Source organism: Salvia hispanica, chromosome 1 (assembly GCF_029641045.1).
Source record: "Salvia hispanica isolate PSC_SH4W2 chromosome 1, Shi_PSC_v1, whole genome shotgun sequence".
NCBI classification, from domain to species: Eukaryota; Viridiplantae; Streptophyta; class Magnoliopsida; order Lamiales; family Lamiaceae; genus Salvia; species Salvia hispanica.
In genome coordinates, this window is record NC_142692.1 from 43,199,658 (window position 1) to 43,218,838 (window position 19,181).

At 31.9% G+C, this 19,181-nt stretch overlaps 3 protein-coding genes across 3 annotated transcripts; all 3 read right to left on the reverse strand.

Annotated features, from left to right (window-relative positions):
• Positions 1 to 4,096: 4,096 nt before the first annotated feature.
• Positions 4,097 to 6,382, reverse strand: LOC125219733 (transcription factor bHLH25-like). Its single transcript, XM_048121784.2, has 5 exons — positions 6,300 to 6,382; positions 6,119 to 6,186; positions 5,580 to 6,038; positions 4,900 to 5,271; positions 4,097 to 4,596 (listed from the first exon to the last, which is right to left on the reverse strand). The coding sequence occupies exons 2-5, from the start codon at positions 6,152 to 6,154 to the stop codon at positions 4,531 to 4,533; spliced, it is 933 nt and encodes a 310-aa protein (XP_047977741.1). The 5' UTR covers positions 6,155 to 6,186; positions 6,300 to 6,382; the 3' UTR covers positions 4,097 to 4,530.
• A 7,126-nt stretch (positions 6,383 to 13,508) lies between these two features.
• Positions 13,509 to 15,623, reverse strand: LOC125224291 (transcription factor bHLH25-like). The gene is made up of 4 exons (XM_048127669.2): positions 15,484 to 15,623; positions 15,107 to 15,412; positions 14,705 to 15,031; positions 13,509 to 13,688 (listed from the first exon to the last, which is right to left on the reverse strand). Exons 1-4 carry the CDS (start codon positions 15,517 to 15,519, stop codon positions 13,611 to 13,613), a joined length of 747 nt encoding a protein of 248 aa, XP_047983626.1. The 5' UTR covers positions 15,520 to 15,623; the 3' UTR covers positions 13,509 to 13,610.
• A 2,055-nt stretch (positions 15,624 to 17,678) lies between these two features.
• Positions 17,679 to 19,181, reverse strand: LOC125220621 (transcription factor bHLH25-like). Its single transcript, XM_048122776.2, has 4 exons — positions 19,146 to 19,181; positions 18,834 to 19,049; positions 17,833 to 18,195; positions 17,679 to 17,747 (listed from the first exon to the last, which is right to left on the reverse strand). Exons 1-4 carry the CDS (start codon positions 19,179 to 19,181, stop codon positions 17,679 to 17,681), a joined length of 684 nt encoding a protein of 227 aa, XP_047978733.2.

Here is a 19,181-nt window from a genome sequence, read left to right on the forward strand (position 1 = left end):
TTGCGACAATGATTTTGCCTCGTTAGTTTTGATTTGGACTATTAAGGACAATCGTAAAACATTGAAAAGTTATGGAATCAACTTAAAGTCAATGAAAATTTATAATTAAATGCCAATTATCCCATAAAACAATAAAATGGGGGTTATTTATTCGCTAACAAAATACACTACCTAATTTTATTAAAACGTGTACACTAGAGTTTGGATCAATAAAATTCACTATATGAAATAAAAATTCATTATATGAAACAAAATAACCAATGTGAACTATTATATGAAGATATACATGACCATTATTGATGTCTGTTCTTTTCAAAGTATATATGATGACAATAATATATTTGACTGCCTACAATGAGATGTATTTTCTACGGTCACAATGTAAAATAACAATTACTATATCACTATATAATCTAGAAAACTACAAAACAATGATGCAGAGTGGTAAATATACAAAATTATCTAATCAGCCGATTATTTCCCAAAAATTAAAACTTTCATCATAAGACATAAATAGATACGTCGTTGTAGCATCTTCTAGAACATGAATTATATATACGAGTACTACTTAGTAGTATAGTTTAATTATAAAAAAAATCGTCATAGTGACTTCAAGTGTGCGTAACAGTGTAAGGCTAAACTAATATACTAATAACATTTATCCAAATTTTACTAAACAAATCGTAATTAAAATAATTATAAAGCACATTTTGTTCATTACAAAAAATTATTTACTACTTTCGTTAATGTCTTCAACGTTTGACTATATGCCAATGGCCGCATTTCCACTCACATTCACACATATTAATTAATATTCAACTAAATAAAAAAATTGTTTAACTTGATTTTCAAATCAAGTAATCGTGCTTTAATAAATACATGGACAGTGATATCTCAACATAATAATAATTGTATTACGAATTAAAAAATTCACAATTCTTTAATTTTTTACATCAAGATCTGTAAGCAATTTGAATTCGTCGAGTCAATTTCTTGGGATTAAGACATAGTTAAATATAGGAGTCATTATTAATTAATTATCAATCTATTTGGATTTTGAAAACGACAAAGCTTTGTCTCTATTGATAGCTTAAGACATTTGATTAGCATTAGCATAATTCACGAGATATTGCAAAATAATAGGGACTTTTATTACTCTTTTTTATAAGTTTTATAATAGAGCGTTGGATTTTGAAAACGACAAGACTCTGTCTCTTTATAGATAGCCAAAGACATTTGATTAGCATAATTCACAAGATAATTGCAAAATAATAGGGATCGACTTCTAATATTCATTTTAAAATAAAATTAAAAATTATTATTAGATTATGCAGTAAAGAAGACATTCTGTTGTCTACAGATGGAACATTTATTTTGTCTGCACATATATGGTAGCATATTCATTATATTCTTAGTTTGTTTATTATTCGATATATGTTTTTCAGGTCTATTTTTACACTTTTTATTTTTTATAGAATCTTTAAATTTATCCAAATTTTATGTAAATTCTTATACAAATATTCTTGGTAATGAAATGATAATTTACCTAATAATTGTATTTTTGAATAACTTTTAGTTTAGTTCCGGCCACTAGTGCCTTGTGATTTAATATAATTGTAAAATTAGGTGATGACTATTTCTTACCAATAATTCAATCACACAATTTGCAAATTGTAGAATTAAAGTATTAAACTGTCGCAATAAACACATAACATTGGATATGACGTATTAACCCCAAATGGATCCTTCAAGATTTGGTAATTAATCTATACTGATAATCTAATTAACTTTTGTTTGAGAAAAAAAAAATCTAATTAGTTAACTTTTTTACTAAATACAGTATATAAATAAATTGTAGAAAAAGAAGAAGAAATCATTATTTAATAACCTTTTCTATACTAATGTTAGATAAAAAAAAAAATACTGCAATATTGCCATGCTAATTAATCAATCACATCATGTTCATTATCTTTGTTAATTAATTTGTTTATTTTTGCGTGTATGCTTGTTGATTGTGATTGTGCTGGTCTCTTTAAAGGTATATTCAACTACCTCTTATAAATTAATCTGTATTATTAATTAAGTTGCATAAGCTTTCACACTATATACATCTATAATTAGGAGCCAATGTATTTTTTTCTAATTAATCCAACAATTTTATAATCTACCAATTGACAATGCCTAGACCAATCAACGTGAACTATAGAATAAGTATATTGGTCGAGTAATTTGGACGATCAACATGCATCTATTTTAATTATGGGTTAGTTAGGGTTTTAATTAAAATTTTATAATTAAATTACTAATTAAAATTAATTAGTACAAATATGCCATGCATTCGAACGCATAGTGACTCTTAGTTCCCCAACATTTTTTGAGTTCTTAATATATGACAACATCATATCTAACATAGTACTCCCTCCGTTCCAGTCAAGATGATTCATTTTTTTACATGTGTTCTGGGAAAATGATAATAATAAATAGAGAAAATGGAGAAAAAGTAAAATAAGAGAAAAAATAAAGAGGAGAATTTATTCTATATTATTCTCTCTCTTACTTTAATTTATCTTCGCTTTAACTATTTATTTTTATTTGTTCAAAACAAATGCAAAAAAGAAATGGGTCATATAACTTACAGAGGGATTAGTTTCTACAAAACTATCTCTTCCAATTTCATACTCCCTCCGTCCCGGATAATTCGTTTCAGTTTTCCATTTTTACCATTTTTGGTAGAAGACCTCATATTCCACTAACTCATTCCTACTCACATTTTATTATAAACTAATATATAAAGGTAGGACTCACATTTCACTAACTTTTTCAACCCACTTTTCATTACAATTCTTAAAACCCATGTTCGATCAAAGTGACCCGAATTATCCAGGACGGAAGTAGTATCTTCCAATTTCTCGCATTTCATATTTTGAATTGATTGTAAGTTACTGTAGTATGTTCCCAATTTCCAGTTCGGGTCCCTGCCCGTCTCATCATATGCCACTATAAATTTCACTATTATCAAATGTATAAAAACGTTTTATCAATAAAAATATTATATATGTATAGGAGAGAGATCAAGTGATATGATAAATATTTGTGAGAACTGAGAATTAAACATAAATACGAATTATGAATATCAGCTAACGCATGGCAATTCATTGTAGCAAAAAAGGCGATTGCGTTGCTTTGGCGGCCCCCACACTCCGGTCCGACATATGTGAGGGGGTTAACTCAGGGTACGCAGTAGTCCGTTAAGGGAAAGACCTTAACCCACTGGCTGCCAGAAGCTCATCTCCCAAAGCTTCACACTTGTGCCTAAGAGATGGAAGCAACTACACGACAGCAATGGAATTTGAACCCAGACTCATTGCAGCAAGATCTACCACTCCGTTGCCAACTGCGCTACGCCCCTGCGGGCAACGCATGGCAATTTATTGCATAAGAAATCAACGAATAAGTACACATTATTTGAGAATTTGTTATGCGTGAACTTTATAGTGTTATGCACATGTAATTTGTATTAATGGGTTCTCGATTATCATGCATAATTCTGACTGGTATTGGCATTTGGCGGTGAACAAATTGTTTGGATTCATGCATTCTAAATTCTAAGTTTCAACTTTTATTATTTTCATTATAGTTTGCAGGATGCATATAGTTTTTGCGTGGCAATTAAAAGTTTATTAGAAGTATATCCAAACAATTACAAGGGGACGTTTACATTGAGAATAGTCTAGATTGATAAAAACAGTATTAGTTAAATCTATTATAGTACTATTTACTATTTAGATGGATTAATTGAAATTTTGTGATATTCAAAGACATTTGATAATTTCTATCATTTGAGCTAGTTTTACTTTATTCATGTCCTTTGAATTAGTAAATTTATTAGAAATAAACCCCAGTGATAGAGCTAAATTTTAACACTCAATCATCTATAGTGTCAATCATAAAATTTTGTGTATTTAGTGCATAACACAGTAAAATTTTGAATTTGATTACAAAAAATATCTTCCACGAATTGGTCATGATTGTATCTGAAATGCAGATTATTAATCTTTATGTAACATGTTTCTAATTCTAACTATGAAACAACAAATTGTGAAACACATAGCTAGATATCATTACTGAACAAAACAAGTGATGATAACATTTTACATAGCATAAAGAGACCAAATCAAGAACAAAGATTCTCAAAAGTCTCAAAAAACACAACCACCTTAACTTCCTGTCTCTCACCATCCACCAAAATGAAAACCCTAGCTAACTAGGCTATGAGGTAGTTACAACAGAAGGGTATGTATCTATAGAAACATGGCCAAAACTATTTTTGGAACCATGAAAAAAACACCAACTCATGAGAGAGTTGGGAAAAAAGAAAACCCTTCTTCAAAATAAACCCCATAACAAAACTCTAGAGGTGATGATCGATGCCATCAAAAATGGTGGATAGCTACTCAACAGGAAAATCAAGTAAAAAGACTATATAGATATAGAAATATCGTCAGCGTGCCATCAACAACTTGCATTCCTTCATACGATAGCACTGCGTAGACTCTTCACCAGTTCCTTCATGTTCACACTGGACCTGCCATCCTTCTGTAAATAAACCAACATATCAGTATAAAGAGAGAACTGACTATTTCACTATTATTCTCCTAAACTATTCCAATCATCAATTGATCATAATATGGACTAATTAGACTGAAACTTTAACCGAGCCAACAGTATATCTAGGAGAGTGGTTTTAAAATGGATTTCTAACATAGTATCAGACTGGATCGTCGACTGTGTGCTGAAACTTTAATAAGGTCAACAATATATCTGAACAGGTTCGAAGGGTTTGAGGGAGGGTGTACTGGCTAATGAAAAAAGCAAACAATATCCGACATCGGTGTATACCTGTGCAATTATTGTTATGCTGAGGGAAGAATCTCCGAAAGTCATGGCGCTGCTGTTGACAACTGACAAATGGAGCTTCTCAATCTCTGCAACGATTTTCTCCAAAACCCCTTTCCTCTTCTCGCAGTGGATGCTAATCAGCACATCCTTGTCGCAGAATCTCGCCTCGATTTCCGGGAGCGGCTCGCAGACGGCTGCCTCGTTGGAGGAATCCCGATCACCGGTGCCATCTCCACCGCTCACCTCGTATTTCTTGACGAACACCACGGATTCCACGGTCGTCTTCTTCGCCTTCTCCTCTAGCGCCTTCACCTTTTCCTGGAGCTGCTTCATGTACTTGATTGCATCTCCAAGAACCGAGGCCTTATCCATCTACACGAGCGGACGCAGAAAATTGTTTTAGTTAAAGCTATATATTCTCAATTTCAAAGTGGCAAGACAGTAATTTTCTCAAACTTTTTTTTTTTGTTAAGGAAAGAGCTTCTACACAGTTATTTTTAAAAAAAAAAAAACTAAAATTCGCCGATATTATATAAATAAATAAAAAATACTAATTGTATGTGAAATTAGGATATGAATTTTTGATCAAATTCTGATTTTGCATACCAACTTTATTATACGAATTGGGGCTAAATCCAACTTGTTAGCAAAATCAGATGAAATCGAAACCTCGTATTTACCTTTTTGAGGCCGGGGACTAGGGCCGACAAGGCGATGAACCGTTGGCTAAGCTTCTCCCTCCTCTTTCTCTCAGCCAAGATGTGATCTTGTGCTTGAGCAAGCTTGGTGTTGGACGGATTGATCCTCTTGATCCCGTGGCATGGCTTGATCACATTATTCGAGGTTTGGTCAATGGTTCGAGGGAACCATGTCTCCTCTTTAGGCCTCACAACTCCCACAATAGGGCTATGTGCAAAGCTTGTCAATGGAGGCGGTGAATTTGACATCCTCTCTTGCTTCAGCTGCTTCGACGGCCGCGTCTCCCCGCCTGGGCCCGCCTCTGCCGCCCTCTTGAGGTCCGGCAGAGGCGGATTCGGGATGTAGGAGTGATGAAACCCTTCCGAAAAAGCACAAGAAATTGAGTTGAAATCATCCATTATTGGCCATTGCTGGAAAAAGAGAGAATCATCCATAATTCCCTGCAATTAATTATACAAAAAATTAAATAATTTACTTGATGAATTGTGTAAAAATTGGAATAAATCAAAATCGTTCTTACGAAATCAGCTATGTTTCTGAAGGTGGAAATCTCCATTTCTTCACAAGAAAATTTATAATTAAGGTAACCTGCATAAAAATCAAATAAAAATCAGTTTGTGTGACTTTTTTTTTCCTTTCAAAATTGTCAATATTCTCTCAAGGCATAAAGTCTCAAGCTTTGAAAAAAATGAACAACTTACCTCCAAATTCTATGGACAAAACCGCACTTTTTTCTGTCTTTTTATGTTATTTTCCACTCACGAATTAATCTCTTCAAATTGATAAGAACATGTGCTGGTTTTATAGGTCTAACTAATGTGATTTGGTAATCTTTGTATCATTAATTTATTGCAAAGTCTGCTGATGTGAACTGGCGTTGTGGACATTTAATTAATTTCAACGTATCTTTCATCAATTATATATGAACTTGTTGTAATAAAGTAATAATTCCGTTTTATTGGGATCTAAAAATGGGATAATCCAAAACTTTAAGGCAGGTGTAAAGCAGCGATCAAGTAGAGCTGTCTTATTAAGAATTTTTGAAGACTTTTTAGAAGTTGGATTTGAAATTGCTAGTGGAAAAGCTTTACCAATAATCATACCTGTTTTTGTTTCTCGATTTCAACATTTTATTTCAGCCACACCAATAATTAGAGGTGGCAATAAATTATTCATTGATATGAAAATCCAAAAATCTAAAAATTAGTAATTTTCTATAAAGTACATATAAACATATATATGAAAATTCAATTTATGACTACTTCGATTTTTATTCACCCAAATCGAATCGATTTGAAAACTCAAAATGTACCAAAAAATTAAAATCAAATTGAAAAAAATTCAAAAAATTAATCAAATTTTAAAATTTTAAATTAGGTTTAGTTTGGATTAGATATTTGGTTTTCACAAATTTTGATTTAGAGTAACCAATAATGATGATTAGTAGTGTAATATTTCCAATCAAATTTCATTAACTCCACATTTCTCGGGGGTTTCCTATCCACATCGTGATGACTCATATATTGATATTAAATAATCCAATTTGGGCACATGATCAAATATGCTCATCTTGATTAAAATATAAATTAGAGTTTAATTATTAAATTTTGAAAGTTCTTTTCATAATAGTCAACTAATAGATTTGACTCTCCGGCCAAATGATTTCATTGCCATTACAACCGTGTGTCAAGGTTTGTGTGCGGTAAATGGGTCGGGTTGAGTCCGAAACATCGTCATCCACACTTTAGACTATATTTATATTTATGATATTTTTTTTATTATCGGATATTGGCACCTAATATCATGGAACATTAAAAAAGTTAGGTTTTTCCCACGAATTTTGAAATTGACATATAATATTGCGAATTTTACCCTGAGTTTGTTATTTTCCACCAATAAAAGAATTTCGCCTATATTAATAGATTGAAGAATAATTTTGGAGGGTGTGCTTCAAAAAAAACTATCTTCAAAGATTGAAAAACTTGAAGCTCTCGAAGTTGTTGTCGAGAAATTACGAAAAAAAAATCGTAAAATAAAATTTTTGCCTTAACTTTTTCATTGGTAGGAAAAAACAAACTCAGGATAAAGTTCGTGATATTATTTTTCAATTTCAAAGTTCGTGGGAAAACCCAACTTTTTGAAAGTTCTATGATATTAGGTGTCAATACCTATTTTATTACTCCCTCCGTCCCGACTAAGATGACACATTGCTTAGTCGGCACGGGATTTTAGGAGTTATTGGTTAAAGTGTTTATTTGGAGAGAGAAAAGGTGGTGTAAGTATTAAAGTAGAGAGATAAAGAAGGATGGATGTTTTAATAGGAGTGAGAAAAAGTGGTTGAGTGTATTAATTGGAGAGAGAAAGTTACCAAAAAAGGAAATGTATCGTCTTAGTTGGGACAAGCTAAAAAGGAAAACGTGTCATCTTAAGCGGGACGGAGGGAGTATATAGTACACCCTCCGTCCACGATACAAAGAACTCTTTTGCCATTTTGGTTTTTCCACGATTTATAGAACCATTTATTTTATTCTACTTTTAGTATGCCGATGCCACATCTCACCAACTTTTTACACTCACAATCCAATATAAAACTAATACTTTAAATGGGTCACACATTCCACTCACTTTCTCCCTTTACTTTTTTTTATAAAGTCAAACAATTTCTTAAAACTCGTGCCCAGTTAGAATGACTCTTTAAATGCTGGATGGATGGAGTATATTTGTTAATTTTTACTTTGAGTAGTGTGGAATATTTTCTTCCACCTTAGTTGGGGGAAATTGTCACGATAGATTCTGTGAGTATTAAAAAAATTTCAAGCTTTACTAATAAAGAGTAAGAATATATTCTACATTAAATTTGCCGCACCATATATTCGTGTCTTAGTAGCTAGTAGTTCTCTTTCGTATAAGATTAAAAGCTATGAAAAAATATTCTAAATCAGAAATGGGACAACAAAAAATTAGGAATAAAGTTGTTTAAACACGAGAAAACTGAATTAACATATCTTTACGTCGTCTACCGATCTCATCCACCTGAGAAGAGTAGTTTTACATATACGTTTAAGGAGAAATTCTAATATCATCATACGTTTCTTAGTTGTCTGTTTCTAATTTACTACTCATGAACCCCCACTTCTCATGGAATACTTGAATTCGAGACCATTGGGTTCGGTTTAGAGATCCCTAGAGAAGTAGACTATTTTTAGGGCAATCTTTTAGAAAATATTATGTGAAGTGATACCCATATAAAAATGTCTCATTAATTTAATTGTAATTAACAAATGAAAGATTACAACATCATTTAGTTGGCAATCAATTATCCCTATAATCTATTTGGGGGAAACACATTATGCAACAGGAAGTGTTGGAATCATCATGATATACTATCATATTTAGGATTTGGATCCTCCCACAGCCTGCATCTTGTCTGTCATCAGCATTTACAACTCAAAATTCTTAGCTATAAATGTATATATTTATTTTTATTATGCACTAGGCGACAATGAGCCGTGGTTATGTATAGGTGATATATGTGCGCACGTAACAATAATTATTTAAGAAGACCAAATTAATGCAAACAGACAAATTAAATTAAATTAAATTAACACCAATTATTAATTACAATAAGCCAAATAATTAATTTATACACGCATTTACTATTTAGGGGAGTATCGTCTACAGGATACGATGTGATTATGTTACCATTATTTAGTGGTTTAGCAAGTTGATTTGGTGGATAATTAAGCCTGCATATTATATGTACTAAAATCAAGTAGGCCGTGCCCATATCTTGTAAGACATGTAAATAATTCAATAAGATTAATTTTATAGAAAATTTGGTGGAGCAATTGATTAATTGGATGATTTTTTTAATGTTTTCTGTAATTTCCTAATTACAATTACATTTGGATGTATTCATAGTACAACTAAAGTACAAGAAATTAAAGATGATAATTAAGGTGATCTTAAGTCGAGATATATATGTTGTTAACATTAATTTTGGATTGATCAATGTGATTAATTATCGTAAATTGAAGTTTTTTTTTTCTCTATTTAAAAGAAGAAATTTGCTGTCGGTGAATCGGTGGTTAGATTTATTTGGCTAGAAAAAGTTACGCATTGAAGCATAATGATTTAGACTTTAGAAAACCACAGGAAATTTCTTGAAAGCTGGCATCAAAAGGCATACTATATAGTAAAAGTAAAAGTAAAAGTAAAAGTTTAAGAGTTGAAAAGTTGATTCTTAGCTACTATTCTATTCTTTAAATTAATTTAAAATCAAATATTCTTTTTGTGATGAGTATATAAAATCTTGAATGGGGTCCTTTTCCAATTTTCCAATTTTCTTAGTGGTTTTTTAAATTTCCAATTGAAAATGAAGTGCTTTAATTCTTCCTCATCATTTTTAATCTTGATTTTGTTTGGATGTTCAAATTTTCTCTAGACCTTTCTTTGATGTAATAAGGATTTGTATTTGAATTATTTTCTCAATGTATTATATTATCACCCAGAGTCCAAAAAGAAATCATAATTGAACACGATATAAGACAACTTATAAGTTAATTGTATTAATTTCATTCAACCAATAGATTAAAAGTTGGAATCACTGCGACCAGCTCATATTTAAAGCACAAGTGACAAATGTATAATAAAACTTCTTGTTCCTTTTGTTAATTTACAAATCCCAGTGTTCAAGAAACTTCCGACAATTAAGATTATTAATTAGGTGTGGTTAGTAAAAGGAATATACATGGAGGTTCGAATTGCAAATCCGATCGATGGATAATCCATCATTATTTTTTAGACCGGATAATTTTTTCGGGATTATGATGATGGAACAAATCTAAATTTAAAATAAATTAATAGTATAATTATAGTCACAATACTAACCCAACAGATTTTGGCAATCAATGTATAGTTTCTTTTGAACCCCAAAATGCAACTAATTAATTCATGGTATATTGCATTGTATACGCTAGTTGGTAAGAGTTGGAATTCTAGTATCCATGGGCACCCGATCCGAAAAAACTGGATACCCAAACCCAAAAATTCAAATGCATATTCAATATCCTATCCGATATATTTTTCGGATACCCAAATACCCGCCATGGGTATTCAAATCATCGGATTTTCAGTTTATAGTCACTTTTATTAGAAAAAGATGAATGTCAGGGTCGAATTTTTAAAAAAATAGGGTACAATTTAAAATTTATATATAATATACTAGAAAAATATTACTAGTATTATTTAGGATTTATTATATTTTTGACAAATTATTTATTTATAATAGAAAAATATTAAATTAATTAATTTAGTGGTGAGATATTGTAAATGATAAAAAAAAAGTCTTAATGATTCTCATATGCGTGACATAAATGCAACACTAATTATTGTCTATACAATGAAATTAATCGCACTGAAAAATGAGTTTGTATCTCTGCACGAAGTTCGTTCCCAAATGCTTTATTTATTAGAGCATCCACAATGGGCCGGAGGATGCGACGGACTATGCATCCTTCGTCCCTTAGTCTGCCACTGCAGCACCACGGACGATGCACATTTTATCCTCCGCGCCCTAAGCATCGTCCGCGGACTATGACACGGAGGATGCATCCTCCGGCCTATCCTCCGTCCCTTAGTCCGCCATTGCAGAAGGTGCGGACTATAGGGCGGAGGATGCACACATTTTATTTTAATTTTTAATTTTTTTTGTATTTTCTTCTAATATATATCACCAATTTTTTTACTTCATTTCACACATTTCACTCCACTCTCTTCCTCATCTCAATTTCTCTCTAAATTCAATAATGAATTCCGACAACTTTTCATTTTTGCAAGCCCAAAAAATTTAAATAAAAGATAAATATTGATAATAGGATTTGCCTTTAATTTATAGTGTTTTTATATTTATTCTTGCTAATTGATATGTTTACAAACATAAAAAATAAATATTGTAGTGTTTAAATATCCAAATAATAAATAAAATACTTAGGGCGGGGCTTAGGGCGAGCTATAGTTTGCCTCATTGCAGGTGGAAGGGGTGGAGGATAAAATGCTAATGTGGCAGCCATAGGGCGGGGCTTAGAGCGTCGCATCCTCCACCCCATTGTGAATGCCCTTAAGATACACAACCATTGATCTTCATTCTTCATGATCAAATGACCGTTAATAATTAGTTATGAGTTATGGCAATATTTAAGAGTTCTCTATTCTATACTCTCACGAAATTAACACAAGCGCGCGCGCGCACACGTATACATATTTTTATAAGTAAATGAATTTAAATTTAAAGGACGCGTCACGGGGGACTCGAATCTGAGTCCTTTGGCCACGTGTGAGCACTATACTGGACATATAAAGTTTATTGCATTTATTATAAAATTAATTGTATTGAAAACAACAAAATTTTCCTATACTATAACCCTTGAGATTCAAGTATTACATTCATCCAGATCCAGTGTCGCATTACCATAGTTCTTCACAATCCAAGAGTTGAAAATGGTCTTCGTGTTCTCACAATAAGAAGAGTTCCAGTTGGAAGTTGGAATCCTGTATACAGTATATACATATAGTTATTTCAATAGTGTATGATTAAGTTTCTAGATGAATCATATACTTCCCCAATACATATGTGTACTATAATTAATAATATCCCAACCAACAAATTTTCATGATAAAGCATGACTTAATTGTAAATTTATAATCAATAATATTGCTTGACTTCATTATAAAGCTCCAGACGCAATTATGCCGTTTCATACCCTCTCAAGGATTTGAAACTGCATAATACTCTGTTTATATTCAAGGACAGATATTATATTACTTCTCAAGGTTAATTAATTGATTGTGTTTTTAAAAAAATAGGAAGAAATTTTTTTTGAACTGTTTGATTGAATCGTAAATTAACATACATATTTAAGAAAATATGTTAACAAGAACTTCCACTGCCCTTTTAATTCTTTAACTAAATCGAGGCATCAAACTGATTATGGCTACAATGATCCATGAAGCCCAACAACAAAGGATGTCTAGATATCTATATTGGCTATTTGTCTACTTTCAATTGGATATATTTAAGTGATTGATCATATGATAAAATTAAAGAGATATTTTTTCGATCAAGGACAAGACACAAAAAGTATAATACAATTTAAATTAAATGAAGGAACTTTAGTGTTACAAATTGTTGACGTACACGTGGTATAATCTAGAGTATCACTTATATTATTCTGATTCATTCATTCAAAAGCATGATAGAAATGTCCCACAGCCCGCATCTTAATTAAACCTACTTATTAGACCTAAAGTAGAAGCATTAGTAGTTAATTTTGTTGTTCAATTAATAGTCCAATCACAATTGTCGAGTAATTTAGAAGAGTTTTCATTAGTTTTTCAGAACTAGAAAAGTTGTTTATATATGTTGATTGAGGGATATTATTAGTTTTGATATGTTTCTTGTATAACATCTTAAAATCATTATACAAATTTTCTTTACATTTTATTTTATCAAGTGTTGAAAATTAATTTTATTAATTTGGTAATTTAAAATAAGTTTGTGGTAATTGGATATCATCATTATTATTGTTGTAATTATTATTCGATATTTAAGAAAGCATAAATGAAAATTCGGGGTGAATAAAAGTAAAAGATGGAGGAGATGTCGTTCCACTAAAAATGTCCCTTGTATATTTCCATTTGATAAAATCTCATATAAATTGATTAATGTTGTATTATAGAATGAATAAAAAAATCATATAAAAACAAACTTTGTTAATTTAACTTTTAACATATGCACTCACATTAGTTGAAATTTTCAACTATGAGCCAAAGCAAAGATTATGAGCTTTACATCAATGAGATTTAGTACATCATTATTTGTACATATAAAAGCAAAGCAAAGATTATGAAAGGGATCTACTATGTCTATTACTATATATTTATGCAATATGTTGTATGGTCTTTGAAAAGGAAAAAAAAAAGGATATTATGAATTCAAGGAATGCATTAATATTTCACAAGATCATTTTGAGAAGACCTCGTAAATTCTCCACAAGCTTCTCAATGTTCATGTTGTCTTCTTCGTCCTTCTTCTGTAAGAAAACAAGAATTAATCCATAAACATCGTACTAAAACACACACACACACACACATACACACTTAAGATTAAATAAGACCTATTTGTTTCATACTTTTATAACGGCACTCTTGCATTAAAGCTACAAAATAATTGCATCGAACAAGCATGTAATGATATTTTCTTAGTGTATAATTGTTGACGATTGAAACCAAAAATAAAAATATAACCATCACATCGGTGTAAAGAGAGAACTGGAACACTTTATAAGTTTAATGAGCCTCTCTACCTAAAACCAGTTGGTGATAGGAGGAAAGACCTATTAGACTCATATAATGGCTAGTGCAGTTATTTTATCAATTTAGTGCAGTTTAATTTATAAACCCAACATATGTTGTGTTACGCAAATTCACAAAAGATGTCGGGACAAGTTTCACTGCATGGATCTCAATCGACCCGCCTTAGGGGCCAACGCCTCGTTGGTCACGGTTGACTCATTTCCGATGCCACCACTCCAAATTGGCTCCTAAAGTCCGTTATCAACCCACCTTAGGGGAAACATCTCATTGGTCACAGTTGATTCTTTCCCTGGGCCATCTTTTCGATTTAGCTCCTACAGTTCGTAACAATCGATTCCAAAAGGTCAATGTCTTCGCCGGTCAAGATTGGCTCCTTCCCCGGCGCACCACTCTGAATTGACTCTTCGTCCTCGTTGATCACGACCTACTCATTCCTAAATGACCACTTAATGAGCCACTACACCCAATCGTCAGGCCTCTCAACGAAAGCACCAGTGTTACATAAATGAAACATGAGTACTCATCCTAAAATTAGACTATTTTGTCAAAGATAGAGAGCTTATTTAACCTATAAACCCCACATTTATGTTGTCTTACACAACCCATATTAGACAAGTTTCCATACACTAGAATGAGAATCCATAACCTGCTTTATTTGATCAATGCAAGACTTTGTAACTTTGACTAAAGATTAGGTTTTTACCATAACCCAAACACTATGATAGAGCATTACCTCAGCAGTAAGTGTTATACTCAGGCAGGAATCCCCATAACTCATAAGGCTGCTGTTAACAACACAAAACTGCATATTCTCAACTTCACCAACAATTTTCTCAAACACACCTCTCCCCCTCCGGCAGTGAACACTAACCATCAGCTCTTTGTCACAAAACCTTGCCCTAATCAATGGAAAATCGTCGTCGCCGCCTTCCTCTTTCTTGACATCAAACACCACTGGCTCAATGCTTCTCTTCCTAGCTCTCTCCTCCAACCCCTTCACTCTCTCCTCCAAACCCTTCATATGCTCAATTGCATCTCCCAAAATAGAAGCCTTGTCCATCTAAACAAATCATTACACAATAGTATTAATTAATTAGGTTATGTTGAAATAAAATTAATTTAATTAATTATTCACCTTTTTCAGTCCAGGGATCAGAGCAGACAAGGCTGCAAACCTCTGGCTGAGCTTCTCTCTCCTCTTTTTCTCTGCTAAAGAATGGTCGGTGGACGACAAACGAGCGACATGCTCAGACACGACGAACGCTTCTTCCTCTTTAGGCTTCATCATGCTGAGCAGTTTGTGGTCATAATAAGTTGGGATAGCATCAACCTGAAGAGCACTTGGGACGTGGTAGCTCGTTCTGAGCTGCTTCAGTGGCCGATCTTCATCGTATACAGATGGTTGCTCGAAAGATTCGTAATGAAATGAAGACTCCATCTCCTTCATAAAATCATGACTCAATAATAGAGAATAGTGTAAGAATTATTGCTAATTTTGAGGAGTTTTCTTACCAAATCAGCTAAGTTTCTGAAGGCTGAAATATCCATGATCTATAAAGATTTTAAATGAAATTCAATTTAGATTTATGGTATTAGCTAAATGTTTGAGAATAGAAGGATTAATTGCCCTTCAAATTTTCTTGGACAAAGCATTCTAAACTACTTTAATTTATCTTATTCTAGCAATATTAATAAAAAATAAGTTAAAGTTTGACAGAAATGATCATCAATTAGAAATTGTGATGGTATCTCTTTAACTATTTTATTGCAAAGTCTATCCATGGAACTTGCTCATGATGTGTGACTGCACCTAAACGTGTATATTTAGTTTAATGAATTAATCTTTATATTAATAATATATATATATATATATATATATAGTGGGTAGCTATAGCTTTATGGTCAGGGTGTAAAAGCAACAGAAAAATTAAAAAATTCTTTACCGAATAATTAAAGAAGGATATTAATTTTTATATGCTTTGAAATTTGAAGGGGCGCAGCTGGAAAACTGATCTCCCACCAAAAGTGGATACACAAATCTTGATGGGTCATGGGGTGTGAATTAATTTCTTGATTTTATTTTATTAAAGTAAATATAATTAAAGATATTAAATGTGTATAAAATGTCTTTTAGATGCCAAGTGGGCTGATTTTCCAAGCCAGCCGAACTATAGCAGTTTTTTCATTTAATACTACTATTTGACAGATGTTAAAATAAGATGCAAGATCAAAATTTGGATATTGTTAATACTATATGTTTGAGGAGCCATTGATATACAAATTTCAGTCATTCCTGAATTTTATCCACAAAAACTTAGTATTATAACCGACATTGTATCTTTAAAATTAACATTTTATGCGTATATCGTTGATTGTACTTACATAGAGTAATAAATAACAAAATAAAATTCTGGAAAAATAGCAAAGATATATAGTGTATTGAATAAGAACACGTTGTATATATCTTTCGCACGCAAGGAAAATCGCATACTATAAATCAAATAGACAGACGAAACATCAACAACCGCGACCTTTTGGTTATATTATAAATTTATACTAGTAATAATCATATAATGGGGTTATTTCTTTTATGTTATTTATAACAAGAAGATTATCTGATTTGATATGATATGATTTGCTCTGATATGATATTATCTATGTTATGATAATACGATATGGTATGATCTCATTATCATTTATATATATGAAATAAATTCAATTAAAGAAATGAAAGGACTAATGAAGATTAAATTAGAGACTAGAATTATCACTAATCCCATGTACAATAATGAGTTTTCAATGTATGTATATGCCAAGTGGTTAGCATGATTACTCACTAGCAAATTAGTAATTACAAACTCGACGAATACACCAAAACATGCCTCCTCGTTAATTTACAAACATAATACTTCGAAAAATACTAGACATATCGTTAATTTTCATTATTCTTGAAGTGCATTTTCATTATACTAGTTAATACGACCACTGGTTCACCCGCGTGATACGTTGACAACTATTACCAAAATGACATTTGACGAAGAGACCATAGACGAGCCCGTGAATGTGGGGTGCCCAAATGTGTGATCTACCATATTTTGGCCTATTTAAACTACTTTTGCATGTAATTGACTCGTATATCACTCAAACACCTTCTACATATATGAATACCACATGATATGAGAAAATGGAAATGATCAAAAATGTGTTAATGTATCTTTTAAGCCCAAAAGACTTGAGACCAATACATGGGCCCAAAAGTTTTAAAATTGAAAATGAAAATGCAAATGTCCATACAATTAGGCCCATTAAAAGAACATTGAATATTTTAGGGGAATTTCTTGGCCCATGTTAATTTTAATACTACTAAAGATTGCCATATACTACTATGTTAAATTGTCTCACCGATGTGGAAACACATACCAGGCTCGATTAAATTTCATAAAAACTGAAGCTCGATTTGATATTTTATTTATATATTTAAAATTATAGAGAAATGGATACTATATCAAACTTTAATTTTAAATAATTTGTAGAATTAACGACATCAACATTAAATTCTGAGGTATTCGAACAAAAATATTATAAACAGAACAAATAATACTAATAACGATTAAACGAGAGCACTGCTGATGGACGATCGATATCTAACTACTAACTAGCTCACATGTGAGCATACATGCATGCATGATTTCCTACTTGAAGTTAATTTATATTTTGAGTGCAATATGTAATCTATTCACTACTTCCTTGATGTTCATACCATACTCTTCCCCCATCTGCAACAAAATCAATTTTTACACAAAATCAGCTACACAAATTGATAAATGAAGTCAATATATTATGACATGTATATATGCATACCTCTGCAATAATTGTGATATTGTTGAGATCAGACTTTCCAAAATTGACAACATTGCATCTATCAACTGATAAATGGAGCTTCTCAATTATGCCAACAATTTTTTCCAACACCCCTTTCTTACTCACATAGTGATGATCAACACTGATTAGCACCTCAGAATCATAGCTTTTTGCCTTGATTAGAGGGAGTGAAGGCTGAGTATTTGCACATAATAACCTCTCATTTGAACAAGATCTTATGTTTCCGCCGCCGCCACCGTGGCGGCAGCTCTTGGTGGTCATTTTCTTCTCAAGAGTGTCCACTTTTTTTTGGAGGTGTATGATGTGATTGATAGCCTCTTCTAGAATAGAAGCCTTGTCCCTCTGAAATTAACATTAAATGTTCAAAAAAATTCAAGTATAGAGCTTAACATATTGCCAATTAAATGTGTGTGACTATTTTTAGGTGGCTCAGTTAAAATTAAAATGATTGATTAAAATTAAGGATATAAAAACAAAAACGAGTTTAAAATGTAGATATCGTGTAGTGTATGTTTCTGCATTTAAGATTACCGCGTTGCATATCTCGGATTATCATCGTACGACGGTGTCTTGTTGTGATAGTTAGAAAATTCTAAAACTAATCCCATATACTCCTTTTGTCTGCCATTAAATGTCACATAATGCCATTTTGTGGTGAACAGGTGCTCACTCTTGAATGTGTTATTTCGTTTTTACTATTATTGGTAAAACGAACTATATGCATCGTACTAATTCATTTCAATCACATTATAAAAGTAGAAAACTCGTTTCACTAACTTTTTTCACTCATTTTTTTTACATTTCTTAAAATCAGTGTCGTATCAAAATGAGGCATTAAATCACGAACAGAGGGGGTATTAGATTTTGAATCAAGATATTAATAAATTAGTTGAAGAACTATATCGATATGGAGTACATAAACACTAATGCATGATGATATTGATGAATGTGTATTAAGACAAGAGTGAAGTTTGACATACCTTTTTGGATGGAGGGAGAAGAGAAGACAATGCTGTGAATCTCAGACTCATCTTCTCTCTCCTGTTTCTCTCAGCTAAGTTACGATCTTTTAATGAACAATTTGTGTTTCCAAATGATGAACACTCTGAACTTCTTCTCAACTGCTTCACCGGCCTACTTTCTTCATCGGAAAACATACAAGCCATCATCTCCTCTACTCCCCAATTCCAATATTGCTGCACAATTAAGATTAATTGTAGAGAGAAGAGAGAGTTAAGTTTTTTGTTTATTTGTTGTGGAAGCATAGAAATTATAGTAGTAGTAGTAATTACCAAATCATTTGACCTATTGAAGCCTGAGATCTCCAT

Bases quoted from the DNA above. Each gene is read 5' to 3' on its own strand.
- LOC125220621 (XM_048122776.2), bottom strand. From the start codon at position 19,181: ATGGAGATCTCAGGCTTCAATAGGTCAAATGATTTG. The intron at 19,050-19,145 runs GTAATTACTACT...TTAATTGTGCAG, and splicing joins TCAATAGGTCAAATGATTTG to CAATATTGGAATTGGGGAGT. The intron at 17,748-17,832 runs GTATGCATATAT...ATTTTGTTGCAG, and splicing joins ATATCACAATTATTGCAGAG to ATGGGGGAAGAGTATGGTAT.
- LOC125219733 (XM_048121784.2), bottom strand. From the start codon at position 6,154: ATGGAGATTTCCACCTTCAGAAACATAGCTGATTTC. The intron at 5,272-5,579 runs GTAAATACGAGG...CCGCTCGTGTAG, and splicing joins TAGTCCCCGGCCTCAAAAAG to ATGGATAAGGCCTCGGTTCT. The intron at 4,597-4,899 runs GTATACACCGAT...GTTTATTTACAG, and splicing joins GCATAACAATAATTGCACAG to AAGGATGGCAGGTCCAGTGT.
- LOC125224291 (XM_048127669.2), bottom strand. From the start codon at position 15,519: ATGGATATTTCAGCCTTCAGAAACTTAGCTGATTTG. The intron at 15,032-15,106 runs GTGAATAATTAA...TGATTTGTTTAG, and splicing joins TGATCCCTGGACTGAAAAAG to ATGGACAAGGCTTCTATTTT. The intron at 13,689-14,704 runs GTAATGCTCTAT...GTTTTCTTACAG, and splicing joins GTATAACACTTACTGCTGAG to AAGAAGGACGAAGAAGACAA.